The sequence below is a fragment of the Hemitrygon akajei genome, chromosome 9 (genome assembly GCF_048418815.1).
Source record: "Hemitrygon akajei chromosome 9, sHemAka1.3, whole genome shotgun sequence".
Classification (NCBI taxonomy): domain Eukaryota; kingdom Metazoa; phylum Chordata; class Chondrichthyes; order Myliobatiformes; family Dasyatidae; genus Hemitrygon; species Hemitrygon akajei.
Window position 1 is genome coordinate 113,714,311 of NC_133132.1, and position 20,243 is coordinate 113,734,553.

Here is a 20,243-nt window from a genome sequence, read left to right on the forward strand (position 1 = left end):
TAGCCATGCTCCAGGTAGTTTACTGACAGAAAACATATAGAGGTTTATTGCAGAACATTATGCAAAGATCTGAGTGCCAAGTCATTAATCATACCCTTTACATGAATATACAGTATTGAAACTCATGAAGATTATTGTTGTCAATAAATCTAGTCACTCAAAATAACAAACTAATGAAGAAAGAGTTTGCATTCTTAGAATTCTTAGAAGGTAAATAGGTTTTGTGAGAATCACACAAACTTCAAAATGATACTACTCACACTGACTATAATGAAGTCAGTTCATAAGGTTTGAATCAAATCAATTTTTGTCCTCTCTCCAGGAGAACTGATATTTATTAAAAGTCCTTCAGTTGTGTCCTCAGTCAATTATTTCTCAAAGACACATGCTTCTTTTAGCTTTTGCTAAAAGTTATGGGGAGCAGGTGGAGAAATTATTTTTCACTCAAGTACCTATGATCTAGAATTCACTGCCTGTAAGGGAACAAAAAGAGACAATCAATGTCTTGAAAAGGGAATTGGATCAGCATTGGATACAGAATAACCTGAGTTTCTGGAGACAGCGTGGGGACATCACCAAAATGCTCTCATAGGAACTAGCACAGATTTAATTGGCTGAATGGTCTCCTCTTGTGCCTTACCGATTCTATAGTAAATGTGATTATAATTTACATTTTATAACATTTAAAGAGAACTAAACATAGGATCGCTTGTTGACATGCAGTCAATCACACATGTGCACACATATATTGCATATTATGGCTACAGTTAAAGCTAGTATGCTACTGCTCCAGATTCCTTTTATAGTGATTCCTGTTAGCATACTGAGGTTAAAAATTAATTTGTATACTGAAGCGATTCCATAAAATCATAAGACATAGGAGCAGAATTAGGCCCTTGAGCCCATCAAGTCTGCTCCACCATTCCGTCATGGCTGATTTATTATCTCTCTCAACCTAATTCTCTGCCTTCTTCCCATATCCTTTTGTGACCTGGCTAATGAAGAATCTATGAACCTCTGCTTTAAATATACTGAATAAACTGGCCAGCACAACCAGCTATGGCAATGAAATCCACTGATTCAATACTCTCTGTTCTAAATGGATGTCCTGCAATTCTGAGACTGTGCCCTCTGGTCCTAGACGGTCCCACTTCTCCAGATACACTCTATCCAGGCCATTCAGCATTTGGGAGGTTTCATTGAGATTCCCCACTCATTTTTCTAAACTCCACTGTGTACAGGCCCAGAGCCATTAAACACTCCTAATGCAGTAGCCCTTACATTCCCAGAATCATTCTCATGAATCTCCTCTGGACCCGCTTCAACCCCAGCATATCTTTTCTTAGATAAGAGGACCAAAAGTGCTCACAGTACTCTGTAGTCTGACTAGTGCCACAAAGCCATCATTTCCACTCTCCAGATCATTGAGAAATAAGGTGATAAGTAGTGGTCTGAATACCAACGCATGTGGAACACTACCAGCCAATCAAAAAAGGCCACCTTTATTCCCACTCTTTACCTCCTACCAGTCAGCCAATCTTCTATCCATACTAGTATCTTTCCAGTAATACCATGGATTCTTATCTTGTTAAGCAGCCTCACGTACAGCATTTTGTCAAAGGTCTTCTGAAAATCCAAGTAAACATCCACTCTCTCTCCTTTCTCAAAGAATTTCAACAGATTTATCAGGCACCATCAATCAAATATTTTTCAGGTAACCTCCTGCAGTCATAAGAAGTATGAAACCTGCTTTTTTTTCCCTGAATACAGTCAGCTGACCAAGTGACAAACCAACATAACAGTATACCTTGAAATTGCTGCTTGATCTCCCACTTACATACACAAAAGATTCAATTTTTGTTTTAGACACCTGCTCTGACAGTCAGTTTTGGTTTAAATTAAGTTCTCATTCAGAGCATTTCAGACTTGTAATGAGTCTATGCTTTATATCAATGCCCATGCTGTGTCAGTGCCTGAGAAACCAACACAACAGCATCAAGTAACCAGAACAAGGAGTTTTCCGACAGACTAAATTCCTGATGGAAGCTGGTCCAGGTCCATTATTCAAATTTCGGCATTGTGTGTATCAGTAAATCAAAGCCAGATGTCTGCAATACTTTCATTAATTCAAGGCTTCATAACCAGGTCTTCTGAAGAATGATCATTTCAGTGATACAACACCAGAAGAAATGGTGGTGGTAATTCAAAAATATATTTTCCTAATGTAAATTATTATATCAGTCCAGATGTGATATGTCCTATGAGTAATAAAAGAAGTCTTGTCAATTTAAATAAGAGATTTTTTTTTCCATTTTGATTTAGGTCTACTCTCTCCGAACGTGTTGAAAGCTCTTCATGCTGCAACAGGATGTCTACCTCACATGCAGCCTCCAAAGTGTTCCAATAGTTGTTTAGCCCAAAAGTACAGGTCGATTGATGGGAACTGCAACAACAGGTTTCTGGAACTTTCTTCATTTACTCATCTCTTTATTATAATACTTGGATCTTTTCCATATCACAGATGTTAAGGTATTTGGATGTTGACATTAGCCAAGTACTTAGCACAACTTTTCCAATAACTAATGTTCCATATGCCTGCTTCTAGCGTTGTCTTATAAAGAGCTTGTGTTCCTTCAAGTGGCTGAACTATTCAATCCTTGAGTATTTTGCTTCACAGTGTGTCGACACTGAAATGTCAACAGCTAGTAACCAAGGACCAGGAAAAAATATCTATAGTAAATTCATATTTTTTTGGATAGTCCTGTAAAAATATATACTTTAATGTTGGCTTTGAAAAAGGCCATATTGAATATGAGAGAAATCAGCACCTGGAGTAAAAGAGAAATGAAAATCAAGCTAGATAAAATGCCTTAGGGGTGTCAAATGTGACTCAGTTGGTGGCACATTTTTTTGACATGTAAGAGTATGGATTCAACTCCAGATATTTTGAACATAGTTCAGCTAAAGCATCAGTGCTGTATTGCCTAAGATAAGGTTTTCAGATAAGATACTAAATCAAGCTTCCTACTGTTTGTGTGCTTGGTTGGAAATAAATGATCTATGGTGCTGATTTGAAGAAGAACAGAGGAATTATCTGTGGTGTCAACAGACATAAGTGATTTGATATTTAGTTTGACATTTCTGTTCATATTGCCTTGCTGTTCAAAAATAGGCTTCCCACTTTCGACTTCTCAAAATCCTTTGGATTTGTGAACATCATTTAAAATACATCAAAATATGTTTCAAATCTTCAACCATATGTAGAAAATGATATTTGCAAACATTATTTACAGGTCCATGGTCCTATTATAAGTCATAATAGTGATGTTGACTCTCGAGCAAGGTCTCAGCTTTCAACGATTCATTAAGCTAATATAGTTCTTCTGAGAACACCCAGGAGAGTCATTTAGTCTGAGGTGTCAGCAAACTAGATGGTGTTTACACTACTTTTTGAAGAATGCTTCCTCTCCATAGTTTACTTGCCTTTTGTTCAACTGGACATGATGTAACCAATGTTTCCACCCTATGGTAGATCTCCATTTCAATCCAGAGTCTATTTCTCGTTTTCTGGCCCCAATCAGCCAGCTGCTGAGATGTCACAATCACAAAATTTTTAAGCATTGATAATTTCCGTTTTCTCCCTTATTTTTTCAGAAGGTGATAGGGGAAAAATGGAAAGTAAATGTGAAAAGCATTTTTAGCACAGAGAATAGTGGGGATGTGGAATGCCTTGCTAGGGGTGCTGGTGCAGACAGAGTATAAAAACATTTAAGACACTCTAGTGTACTATATAAATATGCAGAGAATGGAGACATGTGGCCTATGTGTAGGTGAAAATAATTAGATTAATTAGGAATCACTGGTTTGATTTGTCTGACACAACATCATGGATTATCTTGTGCTGTACTGCTCTATGTTCTAGTTTGTCATATAAATGTTTTTCATAGTCTGTATCATTTTCCATTAGCCATTATGGTCATTGGTGTTTTGCATATTGCAATTCCTATATTCTTTTGTCTGATATTTCTCTATTCCTGCTGCCATTCACTCATTGACCAGGTAACCTTGTTTGCTTCTTATCCCCATGGTCATCCTAATTAACTCTATCAGAGACATATCCCACCCTCAGCCAGCCAGCAACATAATAAGCTTCTTTTGTCCTCTTCCCAGTTCTGATGAAGGGTTTCTCTTCCCACCAGAGATGGCCTGATCTGCTGAATATTTCCAGCATGTTGTTTTTACTGTAAGATTTCCATCGGACAAGTTTTACTTTTGATTTTCACCTTTTGTGCTCTTTTCAAAAAGATTCCAAACTCATTTACTTTTTCAATTCATGTTGAAAGGCTTTATGAATAAAACAAACTGAGAAGAATTGGCTGGTTCCATTATCTCATCCCAGGATGAAAAACCAAAACAATAGAGTGAAACTTCAAAAGTCCATTTCAACCAATACTCAATCCCACGCCAAACGACCAGGCTTTCCAAAGATGGGCTCTGCATTCCCATCGCAGTCACTTCTTCCCCTATTCCCAAAGACTGGAAATTCATTTCAAATCACTTTTTATATTAATGTGATAATTCTATATATTTTATGTTTTTAAACAAATGTAGTACCTCTTTTGTTACTGTGTAGTGGTGAACGGAGAGAGTCTTGCTGTGATCTTCAAGCTGCACAGTTTTTTCAGTGGGAGTCAAAGGGATGGAATACAGTGTGCATTCTAGCGTTCCTAATGCCAGAAAGTCCATGCATCACTAGTGCATGTGAGATCAAGGATTGATAGACTAATTTGGTAAACTACATTAGATACTTACATAATGCATTCTTCTCTCCCATTTCCAAAACATGGGTGAAGGAAACCAGCCTGCATATTAAGGAGGTACAGACTTGGCTTCTTTCTCACCATGTTTTTACATCCCTCCAAATTGAGCTCCCTCCTGGCACCATTCTTGCTTGCAGAACAAGTGCTACACTTGCCCCTACAACTCCTCCCTCACTGCCATTCAGGACTCTAAGCAGTCCTTCCAGGTGAGGCAACACTTCACCTGTGAGTCTGTTGGGGTCACTTGCTGTGTTCAGGTTTCCTGGTGTGGCCTCCTGTAAATTGGTGAGACCTGAACGCAGATTGGGAAACTGCTTCACCGAACATCTATGCTCTGTCCACCAGAACAAGCAGGATCTCCCAGTGACCATCCATTTTAATTCCACTTCCCATTCCAATTCTGATATGTCCATCCATGACCTTCTCCACTGTCACGATGAGGCCATACTTAGATTGGAGGAAAAACACCTTATATTCTGTTTGGGTAGCCTCCAACCTGATGGCATGAACATTGATTTCTCAAACTTCCTGTAATTCCCCCTACACATCCCCTTTCACCATTTCCTATCCCCTTTTCCCTCACTCACCTTATCTCCTTGCCTGCACATCGCCTCCCTCTGGTGCTCCTCTCACCTTTTTCTTTCTTCCATGGCTTTCTGTCTCTTTCTCCAATCAACTTCCCAGCTCTTTACTTCATCCCTCCCCTCCAGGTTTCACCTATTACCTGGTGTTTCTCTCACACTTCTCCCACTTTTAAATCTACGCTTCTGCTTTTTGCTCCAGTCCTGCCGAAGGATTTCAGCCTGAAACATCGACTGTGCTTTTTTTCCATAGATGCTGCCTGGCCTGCTGAGTTCCTCCAGCAATTTGTGTGTGTGTTGCTCAGATTTCCAGCATCTGTAGATTTCCTCTTGTTTACGTTTTTACTGCTGTGAGAAGAAAAGGAAAAGAATTGTAAAAAGGAAATATTTTATGTGGCTTAAGACAGATGTTCATTATATTCATATATTTAAAGCAATCATATGTTGAAAAATCAAATTAACTAGCCAATTAACTCCTGAGCAGATTGGCTGCCCAGAACTGCAGGTACTAAGATTGCAATCTTGATCTGGTTTCTCCAGCTCAAGGCACAAGAATTAGAAGCATCAACAGGCCATCCACACCTGTTTTACAATTCCATAAGATAATGGCTGCTTTTCTTCCTCTCAAGAGCAATTCTATAATCAATAATCCTACATCCCTTGACTATCTTAATTATTAAACATCTAACACTCTCTTCCTTGAGCATACTTGGTTACTAAATCTTTACTGTCCTCTTAGATAGAGAAATCCAAGGAAAATTCACTCGCCTCTGACTCTGAAGGAAGTACTTTATTCTCATCTCAGACCTAAATGGCTAGCTGCATATTCTGAGTTCTAACTCTCCCAACCAGTAGAAATATCATTATATTCACTCCGACAAGCTCCATAAGAATATTGTATGAGGTTTCCTATTATTTTTCAAAGTATAGGCCCAATCTGCTTAATCTCTCTGCATAGGGCAGCCTCCCTCCCTCCCTCCTCCTCTTTTCCACACTGAAATTCACATCAGGCAATCATACTACACCCATTTGTCAGGAACCAATATTATTAACCTTTGCTGCATTTTTTTTGTCTCAAGCATATCCTCCCTTAGGTTGTGAAAACCAGCAGTTGCACAGTATTTCAGCCATTCTCACTATTGTCTTGTGTAGTTACAGGAAAGTCTATTTTTATTTGTAGCCAAGTCTTCCTTTTGCAGTGAAGGTCAACATAACAATTGTGTTCATACCTTCACATTGCCCTGCTTCTACATCATGGTCAGCTGGTATAAATAAGGGTGCACTTACATTAAATTTACAAAGAGCTGCAATAAATATTCAGCATCTCACCACCCATACTTAAATCAACCACGATTTTATAATAACCAAAAAAAATTTGAGCATGAAAATTAATTCTAAAAGCATCTGTCTTGATAATTTTATTATTTACACTGGACTGTCACAAAATGTGAACATAAAATCACATTATTCCACAAAATTATGGAAATTTACATTAAGAGCCTATCATGTTCATGTTGTTCAAAAAGGGACTTCAGATTGATGTTCTGCAACAGCTTCTGATCTATGGGCTCGCAAATTAACAAATCTTTAAGCACATAATCTACATTATCTAAAGGTAAATTTGTCTTAGTTTAATTCCAACATCCTTTCTCAGTACTTTGTCCCACATTCTTCATTTTATTAATGTATTTCAAACTGATTGATTATTCATTTAATTGGACTTTGTTGGTGTAGAATATTATGTACTTCTGCTAATCCCACTGTAACTGTTTAATGGAACAATTTGAAATGAATAATACACATACAGAAATATTTTATTTTATCTTTAAAGCATTTTGCGGGTATGGGGTACATATTTATTGCCTCACCAATCACCTTAGGATAGTTAAAATTCATAGAAACATAGAAAACCTACAGCACAACACAGGCCTTTCGGCCCACAAAGTTGTGCCGAACATGTCCCTACCTTAGAAATTACTAGAGTTACCCACAGTGCTCTATTTTTCTAAGCTCATGTACCTATCCAAAAGTCTCTTGAAAGACCCTATCATATTAGATACACTAGTGAAGTTTAAGAGACTACTAGACAGGTATATGGAGGAATTTAAGGTGGGGGGTTATATGGGAGGCAGGGTTTGAAGGTCGGCACAACATTGTGGGCCAAAGGGCCTGTAATGTGCTGTACTATTCTATGTTCTCTATGTTCTATATCCGCCTCCACCACCGTTGCCGGCAGCCCATTCCACACACTTACCACTCTCTGAGTAAAAAACGTACCCCTGACATCTCCTCTGTACCTACTCTCCAGCACCTTAAACCTGTGCCCTCTTGTGACAGCCATTTCAGCCCTGGGAAAAAGCTTCTGACTATCCACACAATCAATGCCTCTCATCATCTTATACACCTCTATGAGATCACTTCTCATCCTCCAGTGCTCCAAGGAGAAAAGGCTGAGTTCACTCAACCTGTTTTCATAAGGCATGCTCCCCAGTCCAGTTAACATCCTGGTAAATCACCTCTGCACCCTTTCTATGGTTTCCACATCCTTCCTGTAGTGAGGCGACCAAAACTGAGCACAGTACTCCAAGTGGGATCTGACCAGGGTACTATATAGCTGCAACATTACTGCTCAGCTCCTAAATTCCATTCCACGATTAATGAATGCCAGTACACCATATCACAGCATCAACCTGTGCAGCTGCTTTGAGCATCCTAAGGACTCAGAACCGAAGATCCCTCCAATCCTCCACAGTGCCAAGAGTCTTACCATTAACACTATATTCAACCACATTAGTCTGGGATTTGAGTGCTATGTAAGCCAGAATATGTAGGTTTTCTTTCTTTGAGAACATTGGCAGTCCAGTTGGGTTTCTATAACACTCCAACTGTTTCTTGTTCACTTTTTCTCCCCTGTCAGATTTTTACTTTGAAAGCTTTAACCAACGAGTTCATATTCTCATACTGACATTGTGGAATGTGAACTGTACTTCTCAGAATTATTAGTTTGGACACTAGGTTTATAATCCAGAAATATACTTATTATATTTGCCAGTAAATTGGCTCTTTGATTTATTCAACATCTTGCCTGAGCATCTCTGGTGGGATTAAACTAGTCAAGGCTAACAAGAATGGCATAAGATAGAACTCCTTTGAAAGTTTATTAAGACTGAACAAATACTACAAATAAAATAATATAAATACAAGCCTACATAAGAAGAGATGATGCAAGAAATTGTTAGAGATTTTATATATATAATGTGCCAAGCATTGTGAATTAATATGGCCACTTTATTAGAGTTAATTTTACACAGTTTCTGCTTTACCTGTAACTCATTTTGCATGTATTTCCCTTAAACTGATTCTGAACACAGTCATTCAGAAGAGCTCGTTCTTATCTATGTCCCTGATCACCAGAGTTTGCACATCCCTTACAAGCTGCACTTTAACATTAAATACTACTTACTCCTTAAATATCAGCAATCACCTCAAAGCAGGTATCCGTGAGTGTCCAGTGGATTAGTCTTGTTTACAGCTGCTTGGAAGTTATTGAGTACTCATTATTTGATAAAAACCAAACCAGACTTAAAATATTTTGAATAATGCAGTCTACCTTTTATTATTTTTACACTGTTTGTTGTGCTATCTTTATCCTATTTCTATGGAGTTAATCCATGAATTGGTCAATAAAAATGTCGAATTTCTTTGATATGAGTTGTTTAATTTGAGAAATATTCCAACAATAATGTCTTAATGTGTGTAGTTTAACTTAAAACATCATCCTGAAAAGTTAGTGAATGGATTTTCCTGAAACAATGATTCTGTTGTTTACTACTTTGAAAGGCTCTGTGAAAAGGAACCATACATGGATAGTGTATAGGTCTAGTTGTTGCTTGCCTGGTCATCATTATAGAATAATACCAAAAAATACATGGAAGAATGGAGATGGTTATATTCTAACTTTGCCCTCTTTATTTATTCAACAGTATTCCAACAAATTGGAATGAATATGCACAGTTTATTTTATGCAGTGTTGGAAAACCAAGAACTAGAAGGAAGAGGTTTAATTAGAGCAGGGAGAAACCTAGTAGGAACCTGAGAATCAATCTTTTCACCCAGAGAGGGGTCCGTATACAGAATTTAGCAATTAAAAGGTATTTATACAAGTAGATGGATAGGAAAAAATTTTCTAGACCACTATCATTACCTTCAAAAAACTAGGTAATGCCAGAGATCTAGAAAATTATAAGGCAAGCAGGAAAGAGCTTAAGAATGAAATTAGGAGAGCCAGAAGGGGCCATGAGAAGGCCTTGGCAAGCAGGTTTTAAGGAAAACCCCAAGGCATTCTACAAGCATGTGAAGAGCAAGAGGATAAAATGTGACAGAATAGGACCAATCAAGTGTGACAGTGGAAAAGTGTGTATGGAACCGAAGGAGGTAGCAGAGCTACTTATTGAATACTTTGCTTCAGTATTCAGTACGGAAAAAGACCTTGGCGATTACAGGGATGACTTAGAGTGGACTGAAAATCATGAGCATATAGACATTAAGAAAGAGGATGTGCTGGAGCTTTCACAAAGCATCAAGTTGGATAAGTCACTGGGACCAGTCAAGATGTACACCAGGCTACTTTGGGAAGCGAGGGAGGAGATTGCTCAGCATCTGGCAATGATCTTTGCATCATCAATGGGGATGGGGGAGGATCTGGAGGATTAGAGGGTTGCAGATGTTGTTCCCTTATTCAAGAAAGGGAGCAGAGATAGCTCAGGAAATTATAGACCATTGAGTCTTACTTCAGTGGTTGGTAAGTTAATGGAGAAGATCCTGAGAGGCAGGATTTATGAACATTTGGACAGGCATAATATGATTAGGAATAGTCAGCGTGGCTTTGGTCATGCCTTACGAGTCTGATTTAATTTTTTGAGGATGTGACTAAATATATTAATGAAAGTAGAGCAATAGATGTAGTGTATATGGTTTTCAGTAAGGAATTTGATAAGGTACCCCATGCAATACTTATTGAGAAAGTAAGGAGGCATGGGATCCAAGGGGACATTGCTTTTGGATTGAAAACTGGCTTGCACACAGAAGGCAAAGGGTGGTTATAGACGGGTCATATTCTGCATGGAGGTTGTTGACCAGTGGTGTGCCTCAGGGATCTGTTCCAGGATCCCTTCTTTTCATGATTTTTATAAATGACCTGGATGGGGAAGTGGAGGAATAAGTTAGTAAATTTGATGATGACACAAAGGTTGGGGGTGTCGTGGATAGTGTGGAGGGCTGTCAGATGTTACAATGGGACATTGATAGGATGCAAAACTGGGCTGAGAAGTGGCAAATGGAGTTCAACCCAGATAATATGAGGTGGTTTATTTTGGTAGGTCAAATATGAGGGCAGGATATAGTATTAATGGTAGGATTCTGAGCAGTGTGGAGGATCAGAGAGATCTTGGGGTCCGAGTCCAGAGGACACTCAAAACTGCTGCGCAGGTTGACTCTGTGGTTAAGAAGGCGTACAGTGCATTGGCCTTCACCAATCATGGGATTGAGTTGAAGAGCCAAGAAGTAATGTTACAGCTATATATGACCCTGGTCAGACCCCATTTGGAGTACTGTGCTCATTTCTGATCACATCACTATAGGAAGGATGTGGAATTTATAGAAAAGGCTCTGATGTTTCCTGGATACAAGAATGTTTCCTGGATTGGTGAGGATGTCTTATGAGAATAGTTTGAGTGAACTTGACCATTTCTCCTTGGAGCAACAAAGGATGAGAAGTGACCTGATAGAGGTGTATAAGATGATGAGAGGCATTGATCATGTGGATAATCAGAGGCTTTTTCCCAGAGCTGAATTGACTAACACGAGAGGACACAGTTTTAAGGTGCTTGGAAGCAGGTATAGAGGAGATGTCAGGGGTAAGTTTTTTATGCAGAGAGTGGTGAGTGCATGGAATAGGTTGCTGGTGATGGTGGTGGAGGTGGATACAATAGGGTCTTTTAAGAGACTCCTGAATAAGTTCATAGAGCTTAGAAAAATAGAGGGCTATGGGAAACCTGAGATAATTTCTAAAGTAAGTACATGTTCGGCACAGCATTGTAGGCCAAAGGGCCTGTATTGTGTTGTAGGTTTTTCTGTTTCTATGTTCTATGAGAAATGGGATATATTCAAACACAGGCTAAGATGGTAGTTTGGGTTGGCATTCAACATTTTGGCCCAAGATCCTATTTCTATGTTGTATGATTCTCTGGTTCTGTGTCTCCTCACCTGAAAGCCTGTGTCAAAATCAATACAAAGCCAACTAAAACCTTGATTCCTCACAGTCTGCTGTGATAGAAAGCTTAGACAATTTTCAGATCATGTAGCTTCACCATGATTTCTACTATTTGTTGGAGACCGAAACCATCAAAGGTAACTAACATTTTCATTCATCTCTGCTTTCTTACATTTATTAATTAATCTTCTTGAAAAAAAATCCTTCTTGGCTAACAAATGCTGAGAGAGGTCCAAAGTTTTTATGGGTCATTCTCATTGCAGAGACATCAGGGCAAATTGTTGCATTTTGGCATTTTTTTCTTAGAAAAAAATAGACAATGTCAATCTATGTGTTTCTTTGTCAGGGAACAATGATAGATCTTACATAAAGAAATTTCGCATTCACAGGTTATAATAAATCAATTACATGTGACTCCCATAGATAAACAAATCTTGAAAGTTAAACCTAGTGGTCAGAGTGTAGGAACATTTCAAACAGGTTTTTCTGTATCTAAAGTGATTAAGAAGCATTTTGAAAAACACAAAATGCTGGCAGAACTCAGCAGGCCAGACAGCATCTATGGGAGGAGGTAGTGACGACGTTTCTGGCCGAAACCCTTCATCAGGTGTGAAGTAACATGGGATGGTCGAGGGGGGATAAGAGGTGGGGGGAGGGATGAAGTAGAGAGCTGGGAAGTGATAGGCTGGAGGGAAAAGGGCTAGGGGGAAGATGGAGAATTATGGGAAATAAAAGAGAAAGAAAGGTAGGGCTGGGGGGAGATTGTAGTGAGGGGGGAAAAAGAGAGAGAAAGAGAACCAGACTAAAATTATAGATAGGGATGGGGTAAGTGGGGGGGGCAGGGGTATCAACGGAGGTCTGTGAGTTGAATGTTCATGCCGGCAGGTAGGAGGCTACCTGGGTGGGAGATAAGGTGTTGCTCCATCGACCTGTGTGTGGCCTCATCTTGACGGTAGAGGAGGCCATGGACAGACATGTCGGAGTGGGAGTGGTCTGTGGAATTGAAGTGTGTGGCCACAGGGAGATCCCGCCACTGCTGGAGGACTGAGCGCCGGTATTCGGCGAAACGGTCTCCCAGTCTGTGGCGGGTCTCCCCTATGTATAAATGGCCAATGTATAAAAAGCATTTTGATACTTTTTACTAAGTATTAAATTATTTCCTTAATGTATTTTCTGCAACTGTTTTTGATTAGGGGTCTAGATTCTAGAGAGTAATATTGAAATTACCGTGTGATTGAAGGTGTGAAATAATACCTGAAAATCCCACCTGCAGTCTAAATCCTGTCCCTTATTGCTTTGAGCAAAGCAGCATCCAATAGAAAGAGAATCTGGGTTGTTTTGAGGCAAAGCCTGAGATGAATCATCGTAGGTTATACTTGATAACGTTTCCTTTAAGTCAAAATGCATCGAGTATGTTTTTGGGCATAATTGAAAATTATGCATTTTGTTTTGGAGCAAAAAGGACAGCAAAGTGTGATTAACACCATACATTTGTCAGGTGCATGATGATAAACTTTAAAAGCTGGGTACAATCATGTGTAGTCCAGAATAGTTCCAGTCTTTGCCAGAAAAGGTGAGAGTTAGAACATGTTTCATACATCCACAGTAGCTGAATATACTGTGGTATCACTTAGTCTGATCCTTGACTATGTACTGTATCAATTTTAAGGAAAAGCAATTTATGTGGCTGAAAGCACAGCATGAGAATAGCAATACAAATGAATAAGCATGGATAAGCAGAAAATTCTTCAAGATAGCTTGAATACAAAAACATAACCTGTATACTCAGGAATGGCAGTTTTGCTTTGAATCCTCTTTCAGAAATAATACTAGATGGGGTGCCTCGAACACTGCTCTTCTCCGGTGGCTAGCTCCAAATTATGAGGATGGATTCAGCCAACCAAAAGGGTGGAATTCTGAACACACATACAAAGGCTTTAAGTTACCACTTGTGAGTACTTCACCTTCTCTTGACTCCAGGGGCTTGAAGGGGAATCGAACTTTGACTGCTTTTAGAAGGAGTACTTTAAATGGATGCATATTGTACGTGTTCATCGTTCGTGCTCACAAATCTATAGCTAATGTGTTTAATAATTATGGAGTAGAGTGGAGGAGGTAGACAGGTGTGCCCCTGCTGCCTGACCCTTCCCAAACCATCATCATGGTATTCGTCTGCTTAGCTCTGAAAACAATTTCAGAGCAAGAAATATTTATCTGACTAAAACATTTGTTTTATTTCTAAGAATTTTACCTTAATTTTAACTACCCAGTATTATGTAAAGTGAGTGAGCTTCTGTATTTCTTAATTGTGTATTAGTATTAATTTCAAGTGTTTTAAAAAGGTCGCATTTGGAGAAGGCTACTAATTAATGTACATTTCAATTTGTAATGAAAAGGCAATGCAGCTTCGCTTGGGTGTTGCAACTTGACTCTTTATTTACATAAGCTTCATGTTAAATTGTTCACAGATATATTGTCCATGGAAATACTATAGTTTACATTTGATACCTGTCCATTCCTCTCAATACGTATCAGTATGAACTGGTATGTTCCAACCCTCATAACTAACCAACTAGTGTTCATTGAAGTCAGAGACATAATGAAACTGTGCCTTTGAGAATATCAGAATCGGAATCCGGTTTAGTATCACCGGCATATGGCATGAAAGTTCTTAACTTAGCGACAGCAGTACAATGAAATACATGACAAATATAGAAAAAAATCTGTGAATTACAGTACGTATATATGTGTATTAAATAGTTAAATAAGTAGTGCAAAAATAGAAATAAAATAAAGTAGTGAATAGTGAGTTCAATGTCCATTTAGAAATAGGATGGCGGGGGTAGAAGCTGTTCCTGAATCGCTGAGAGTGTACCTTCAGGCTTCTGTACCTCCGTCCTGATATTAACACTCAGAAGAAGGCATGTCCTGAGTGGTGGGGTTCTTAATGATGGACACCACCTTTCTGAGGCACCACTCATTGAAGATGTCTTGGATACTGCAGATGCTTGTACCCATGATGGAGCTAGGTAATTTCACAGCTTTCTGCAACTTACTTTGATCCTGTGCAGTAGCCCCTCCCCCTCCCCCCACCCATACCAGACAGTGAGGCAGCCAGTCAGAATGCTCTCCACAGTTCATCAGTAGAAGTTCTTGAGTGTTTTAGGCAGCAAACCAAATCTCCTCAAACTCTTAATGAAATATAGCCTCTGCTTTGCCTTCTTTATAGCTGCATCAATATGCTGGGACCTTGTTAGGTCTTCAGAGATGCTGACATACAGGAACCTGAAATTGCTCATTCTGTCCACTTCTGAGCCCTCTTGAGGATCAGTTTGTGTTCCCTCATCTTACTCTTTCTAAAGTCCACAATCAGTTCTTTGGTCTTACTGATGTTGAGTGCAAGGTTGTTGCTGCAAAACCACTCAGCAAGCTGGTGTATCTCACTCTGGTATGCCCTCTTGTCACTATCTGAGATTCCAGCAACAATGGTTGCATCATCAGCAAATTTATAGACGGTTTTTGAGTTATGCTTGTTCACACAGTCATGTAGAGGGAGTAGAGCAATGGGCTAAGCACACATCCCTGAAGTGTGCCAGTACTAATTGTCAGTTGGGTGGAGATGTTATGACCAATCCTCACACATTGTGGTCTTCCAGTTAGGAAGTTGAGGATCCAGTTGCAGAGGAAGATACAGAAGTCCAGGTTCTGTAGCTTTTCAATCAAGACTGCAGGAATGATGGTGTTAAACATTGAGCTTTAGTCAATAAACAGCATCCTGACATAGATATCTCTTCTGTCCATGTGATCCAAAGCTGCATTGAGAGCCACTGAGATCACATCCACCGTAGACTTGTGGTGGTAGGCAAATTGTTGTGGATCCAGGTCGTTGCTGAGGTAGGAGCTGATTCTAGCCGTTACTGAACTCTGAAAGCACTTCATCACCATCATTGTGACTGTTACTGGATGATAATCGTTAGGGATGCTCACCCTACTCTTCTTGGGCACTGGTATAATTGTTGCCCTTTTGTAACAGCTGGGAACTTCTGATCATAGCAACGAGAGATTGAAAAATGTCTTTGAATACCCCTGCCAGTTGGCTGGCATAAGTTTATATCTGCTGCCAGTACTAGCCTCACACATTTAGATAAATGAGTAAATTAGATTTTTCTTGTTACACATACTGAGGTAAAGTGAAAAACGTTGTTTTGCATGTCATCCATATATCATTTCATTACATAAATATATCAAGATAGTACTAGGGAATTAATAAGATAATGCAGAATAAAGTATCACAGTTACAAAGAAAGTGCAGTACAGGCAGACAGTAAGGTGCAAGGCCATACCAAGGTAAATTGTGAGGTCAAGAGTCCATTTTATCATACTAGGGAACTATCTTACAACAGTGGGATAGAAACTGTCCTTGAGCTTGGTGGTACATGCTTTCAATCTTTTGAATCTTCTTGGTGCGACGGGCACAAAAAGAGAATGTCAGCTGCCAGTTGAACTCTCCTCCAAATATTCTGATTCAATTGACTTTATTAGACCTACCAGTATGAGTACAATCAGTGACCAACAATCATATATTCATCTTGTTCTGATGAGGAAGGATTAATTTCTCATTTTCTTCCAGCAATTGCCTCTTTGCATTGTAAGAGGAGTGAATTTCATGTGCACTTCATTACCTGCTATATTTGACAGTGATGGACACTGCACAAGGCTTTTGGAATTAATTTGCTCAGTTTTGGTACTGAAGTAGTTAAACTACTTTATTCTATATACTGCTGTTGAGAGAATAGACAGAGGCAGCATTTGAAAAAATATTGCTAAGTATGATCATTTTATTCTTTGTGACTATGTAACTCAGGGTGCAGAATCAGTTACGGAAGACAAGCTCTGTAAATCATATCCAAAATAGTTCAAAATCTGTCATAGAATCTTTCCTAGGAAGAAAATCTGATGTTGCCAATGGTTTTGCTTCTCTACTGATCTTTCACACATACTATATGCTAGGCGTTTCATGTACGTCAATAAAACAATAGACTTTCTCATTTCTCATAGTCTTGATATCTGTTCAAATTCATTCAGTGGCCACTTTATTAGGTATCTCCTGTACATTTTAAAGTGGCCACTGAATGTAAGTTTGTGGTCTTCTGCTGCAGTAACGCATCCACTTCAAAGTTCGAAGTGTTGTGCATTCAGAGATGTTCTTCTGCACACTACTGTTGTAATGCATGGTTATTTAAGCTATTTTCAACTTCCTGTCAATTTGAAGCAATCTGGCCAATCTACTCTGACCTCTCTCATTAACAAGGCATTTTTGCCCACAGGACTGGACGTACTTTTGTTTTTGTGTCATTCTCTGCAAACTCTAGGGATAGCTGTGTATGAAAAAAAGGAGAATGGCAGTTTCAGAGAAATACAAACCATCCTGTCTGGCAGTCATTCCACGGTCAAAGTCACTTAGGGCACATTTCTTCCCCATTCTGATGTTTGGTCAAAACAACAACTGAACCTCTTGACCATTCTGCATGCTTTTATACATTGAGTTGCTGCCACACGATTGGCCAATTAGATACTTGCATTAACAAGCAGGTGTGCAGATATACTTAATAAAGTGTCCACTGAGTGTAGTTTTGAATAATGAATCCAATTTAAATTATGAAACCTCTAGCTATGAGAAGTAGAAAGCTAATATTTAATGGCTTTTAGTCATAAAATGCAGTTAAATTGACATCGACAACTCATTTTCTCTAACTCACATAATTATTCCTGGTCCTAGACAAGATTATTGTCATTATCAGCAGTTGTCATAGCTAATTTCTTAATCTGCTCTTATGGCACACAATTAATTAGTTATTATGCTTGTCAGCAGAGAAGTATTGCAAAATGTAAAAAATAATGAAAGGAAGCTTAGTGTAATTGTTGACTTCCTTCTTTTATTGCCATGGAAAAATCACCACTTCAGATGGTGTGAGCACAATACACTTGTAAAAGTTCTACATATGACATTGCCAACATCAGCAGCAAGTGATCCAGAACAGTGTGAGTATTCCCAGTACAATCTACAGAATGCTATTGTAAGAGCGAGAAAGGAATTCCACGTGCAGTTAGAGACACAATGAATGCATGTCAACTGTACATGACATTACTTCATGTAAATGGCATCTGTGATGGTCCATGTCATGATAACCCTTCAATGATTTAAATTTGTGTCTTACATTGTATTTATTTTTTGAACTGCAATTTAGTGCTGCCAAAGGATAGGCCTGTGTTTCTTGCACAGTAATGCAACTAGTACAGCCACTGTCACACAGCAGCAGAAATCGAAGTTCACCCAGAGCCTGAGCACTGTCTGTGTGGAGTCCAGATGTTCTCCCTATAACTGTTTGGGTTTCCTCCGGGTGCTCTAGTTTGCTCCCATATTCTAGAGTGAGAGTTGCTAAGTTAATTGGCCACTCTGGTGTGTAGGTTAGTGGTCAAATCTAGAAAGTGGGCTTTAATGAGAATACGGGGAGAAAGGGAAAGGATCAATATAGGGTTGCTGTAAATTGGCAGTTGATATTCAGCATGGATCCACAAGGCCAGTTTCAGGCTGTATCTTTCTGTGACTGACATGGTGATCTAATGGGTGATATGGTACAATGAGTACTAATAGTAAACTTGTGTTTTATACAACAAAGCTCCCTATTTATTGCATACTATTACAAATTTGAATGCCATCATGCCTGATACTGGGGTAGATAACTTTGATTAATACCTTATCCCAAAATCTTCTGCTCTGATGTAGTGCTGACACTCTACTACAGGTTCTGTCAGTAACAATAAGCAATCACTCCATCATGTCAGACTGGGGAATATAGAACCTTCTTCCCTCTAACCAGCTTTCAACTCATTGATAAAGCAGACAGATTCCTTGAACCTAAGGACTGATGCTAAAAATCTATAAAGCACATATGATTGTGAATTAATCATTTTTGTTGATAAACACATAAAGTAACAACTTCAATTAAACTAATAGATCCTTCTCACTTTAAATCTCAGCCTTTTCTAAAGGACATTGTTCTGCCTCTTTCCACTATGGCAGTTGCTGGAATAAAATGTTTGATGTATGCTTCACCAAGATTATACAAATAAACATTCTTTGACATAAGGAGTAAAAGGAGCTTGGTGGAATTATTCTAAGAACTTTCAGGCACTCATTTGATTAGTTAGGGGACTTTTATAAATTTGCTATTCAGTTGAGGTAAATGCACCTTCAGTAATTTTATCACTGGCTTCATTAATCTTAGTGCAGTCAAAAAATCCTCCTCCTGAACTTTACCCAATGACCCCAACTGGAACATGTGTGTCCATTCCATCTGAGCACAGGACTATATTTAGCCCCGCGAAACAAATCCTGGAAGTGAGAGTGAATTTGAATTGAGATCACAGAGTCAAACCAACCAGGTTAAATTCTGAATTTCTCCCACACACACTCTGCCCCTTACAGCTCACCACCTCACATTCCTTCCCACCTCACAACAGTACTTGACTTTCAGGTAATGTCTTCAGTTATTGAGTCTGCTGCAAGACTAATTTCATTTTCTTAAAGTTCTTTAGCTTGACATCTGAGATCTAATCCAGTGAGGTATCTTCATTCTTCTTAGTTACAAAGCCCAGTGAAGCTTGTTATACCTCGACTCAAAAAAAAAATTAAAGATATCACACCTTGATTTAAAAATGAAGGGAAGCGGAAAGGGTTCCCCCGTCTAACCTAAACACTGACTGTAGGAAATTTTAACAGGGCAAAGGAGAAAGTTGCGAAATTTACCACACAAAATTGATTTAACTTGAAATGAGGTACATATAACCACTTAAGTAGGTGTATCAATTTTAGTCATGGTGAATGGATTCTTCATTTTCTTTAAAATATTGCTTTATAAATCAAGCCAACAATCATTAATGAAATTATTGCAATTACTACAGGCCAAATTGAAATCAATGTGTATTTTAAGTCTGATTAATTTGAACAAGATATATTGATTAGTAATTCAACTATAATGCAGTGAATTGAAGTAAAGCCTTTTTATGCATTTTATGTTTCAGCAACCAACCTGCCTAACAAATTAGTAAAAAATTAGCATGAAACAGAGTATTAACCAGTGATGAATCAGAGGAAGTTTTGAGAAGAGGGGACTTCAGTTAGGTTTGTTGCCTGAGGATAAAAGGCAGCAGAGGGTCAGTACAGTGAAAGAGAGTGTTGACCAGTGACCAATCAACATTTGAGATTGACTAGCAAGCGCAAATTAAAGGAAAGCAGGAGCACGCACAGTGGCCATTGTATGAGTGGACAGAGTCAGAGTAATGATCATGAGGCTTTAGCTCTTTGGGACTTCAACAAACAGAGGCTTTAATCAGAGAAAGCAAAGGAAAAAAAAGCTCAAGTTTTTTTTCATTCTCTTCTTAAGATCTGCACGGCTAGGACAGTAGGGATGACAGGCAGGATAATGGAATGCTCCTCTTCTGAGAATGTGGGAAGGCAAGGAGACCTCTAGAGTCCCTGACGACTACAACTACAAGAAGTATATCAAG

General features: G+C 38.8%; 1 protein-coding gene across 1 annotated transcript in view; it reads left to right on the top strand.

Annotated features, from left to right (window-relative positions):
• tpo (thyroid peroxidase) overlaps positions 1-20,243 on the top strand; it is a 71,434-nt gene that overhangs the window by 6,468 nt on the left and 44,723 nt on the right. The window contains exons 3-4 of the mRNA XM_073055446.1: positions 2,323-2,455; positions 13,494-13,623. Of these exons, the coding sequence (XP_072911547.1) occupies positions 2,323-2,455; positions 13,494-13,623 (263 nt within the window). The remainder of the gene's footprint in view (positions 1-2,322; positions 2,456-13,493; positions 13,624-20,243) is intronic.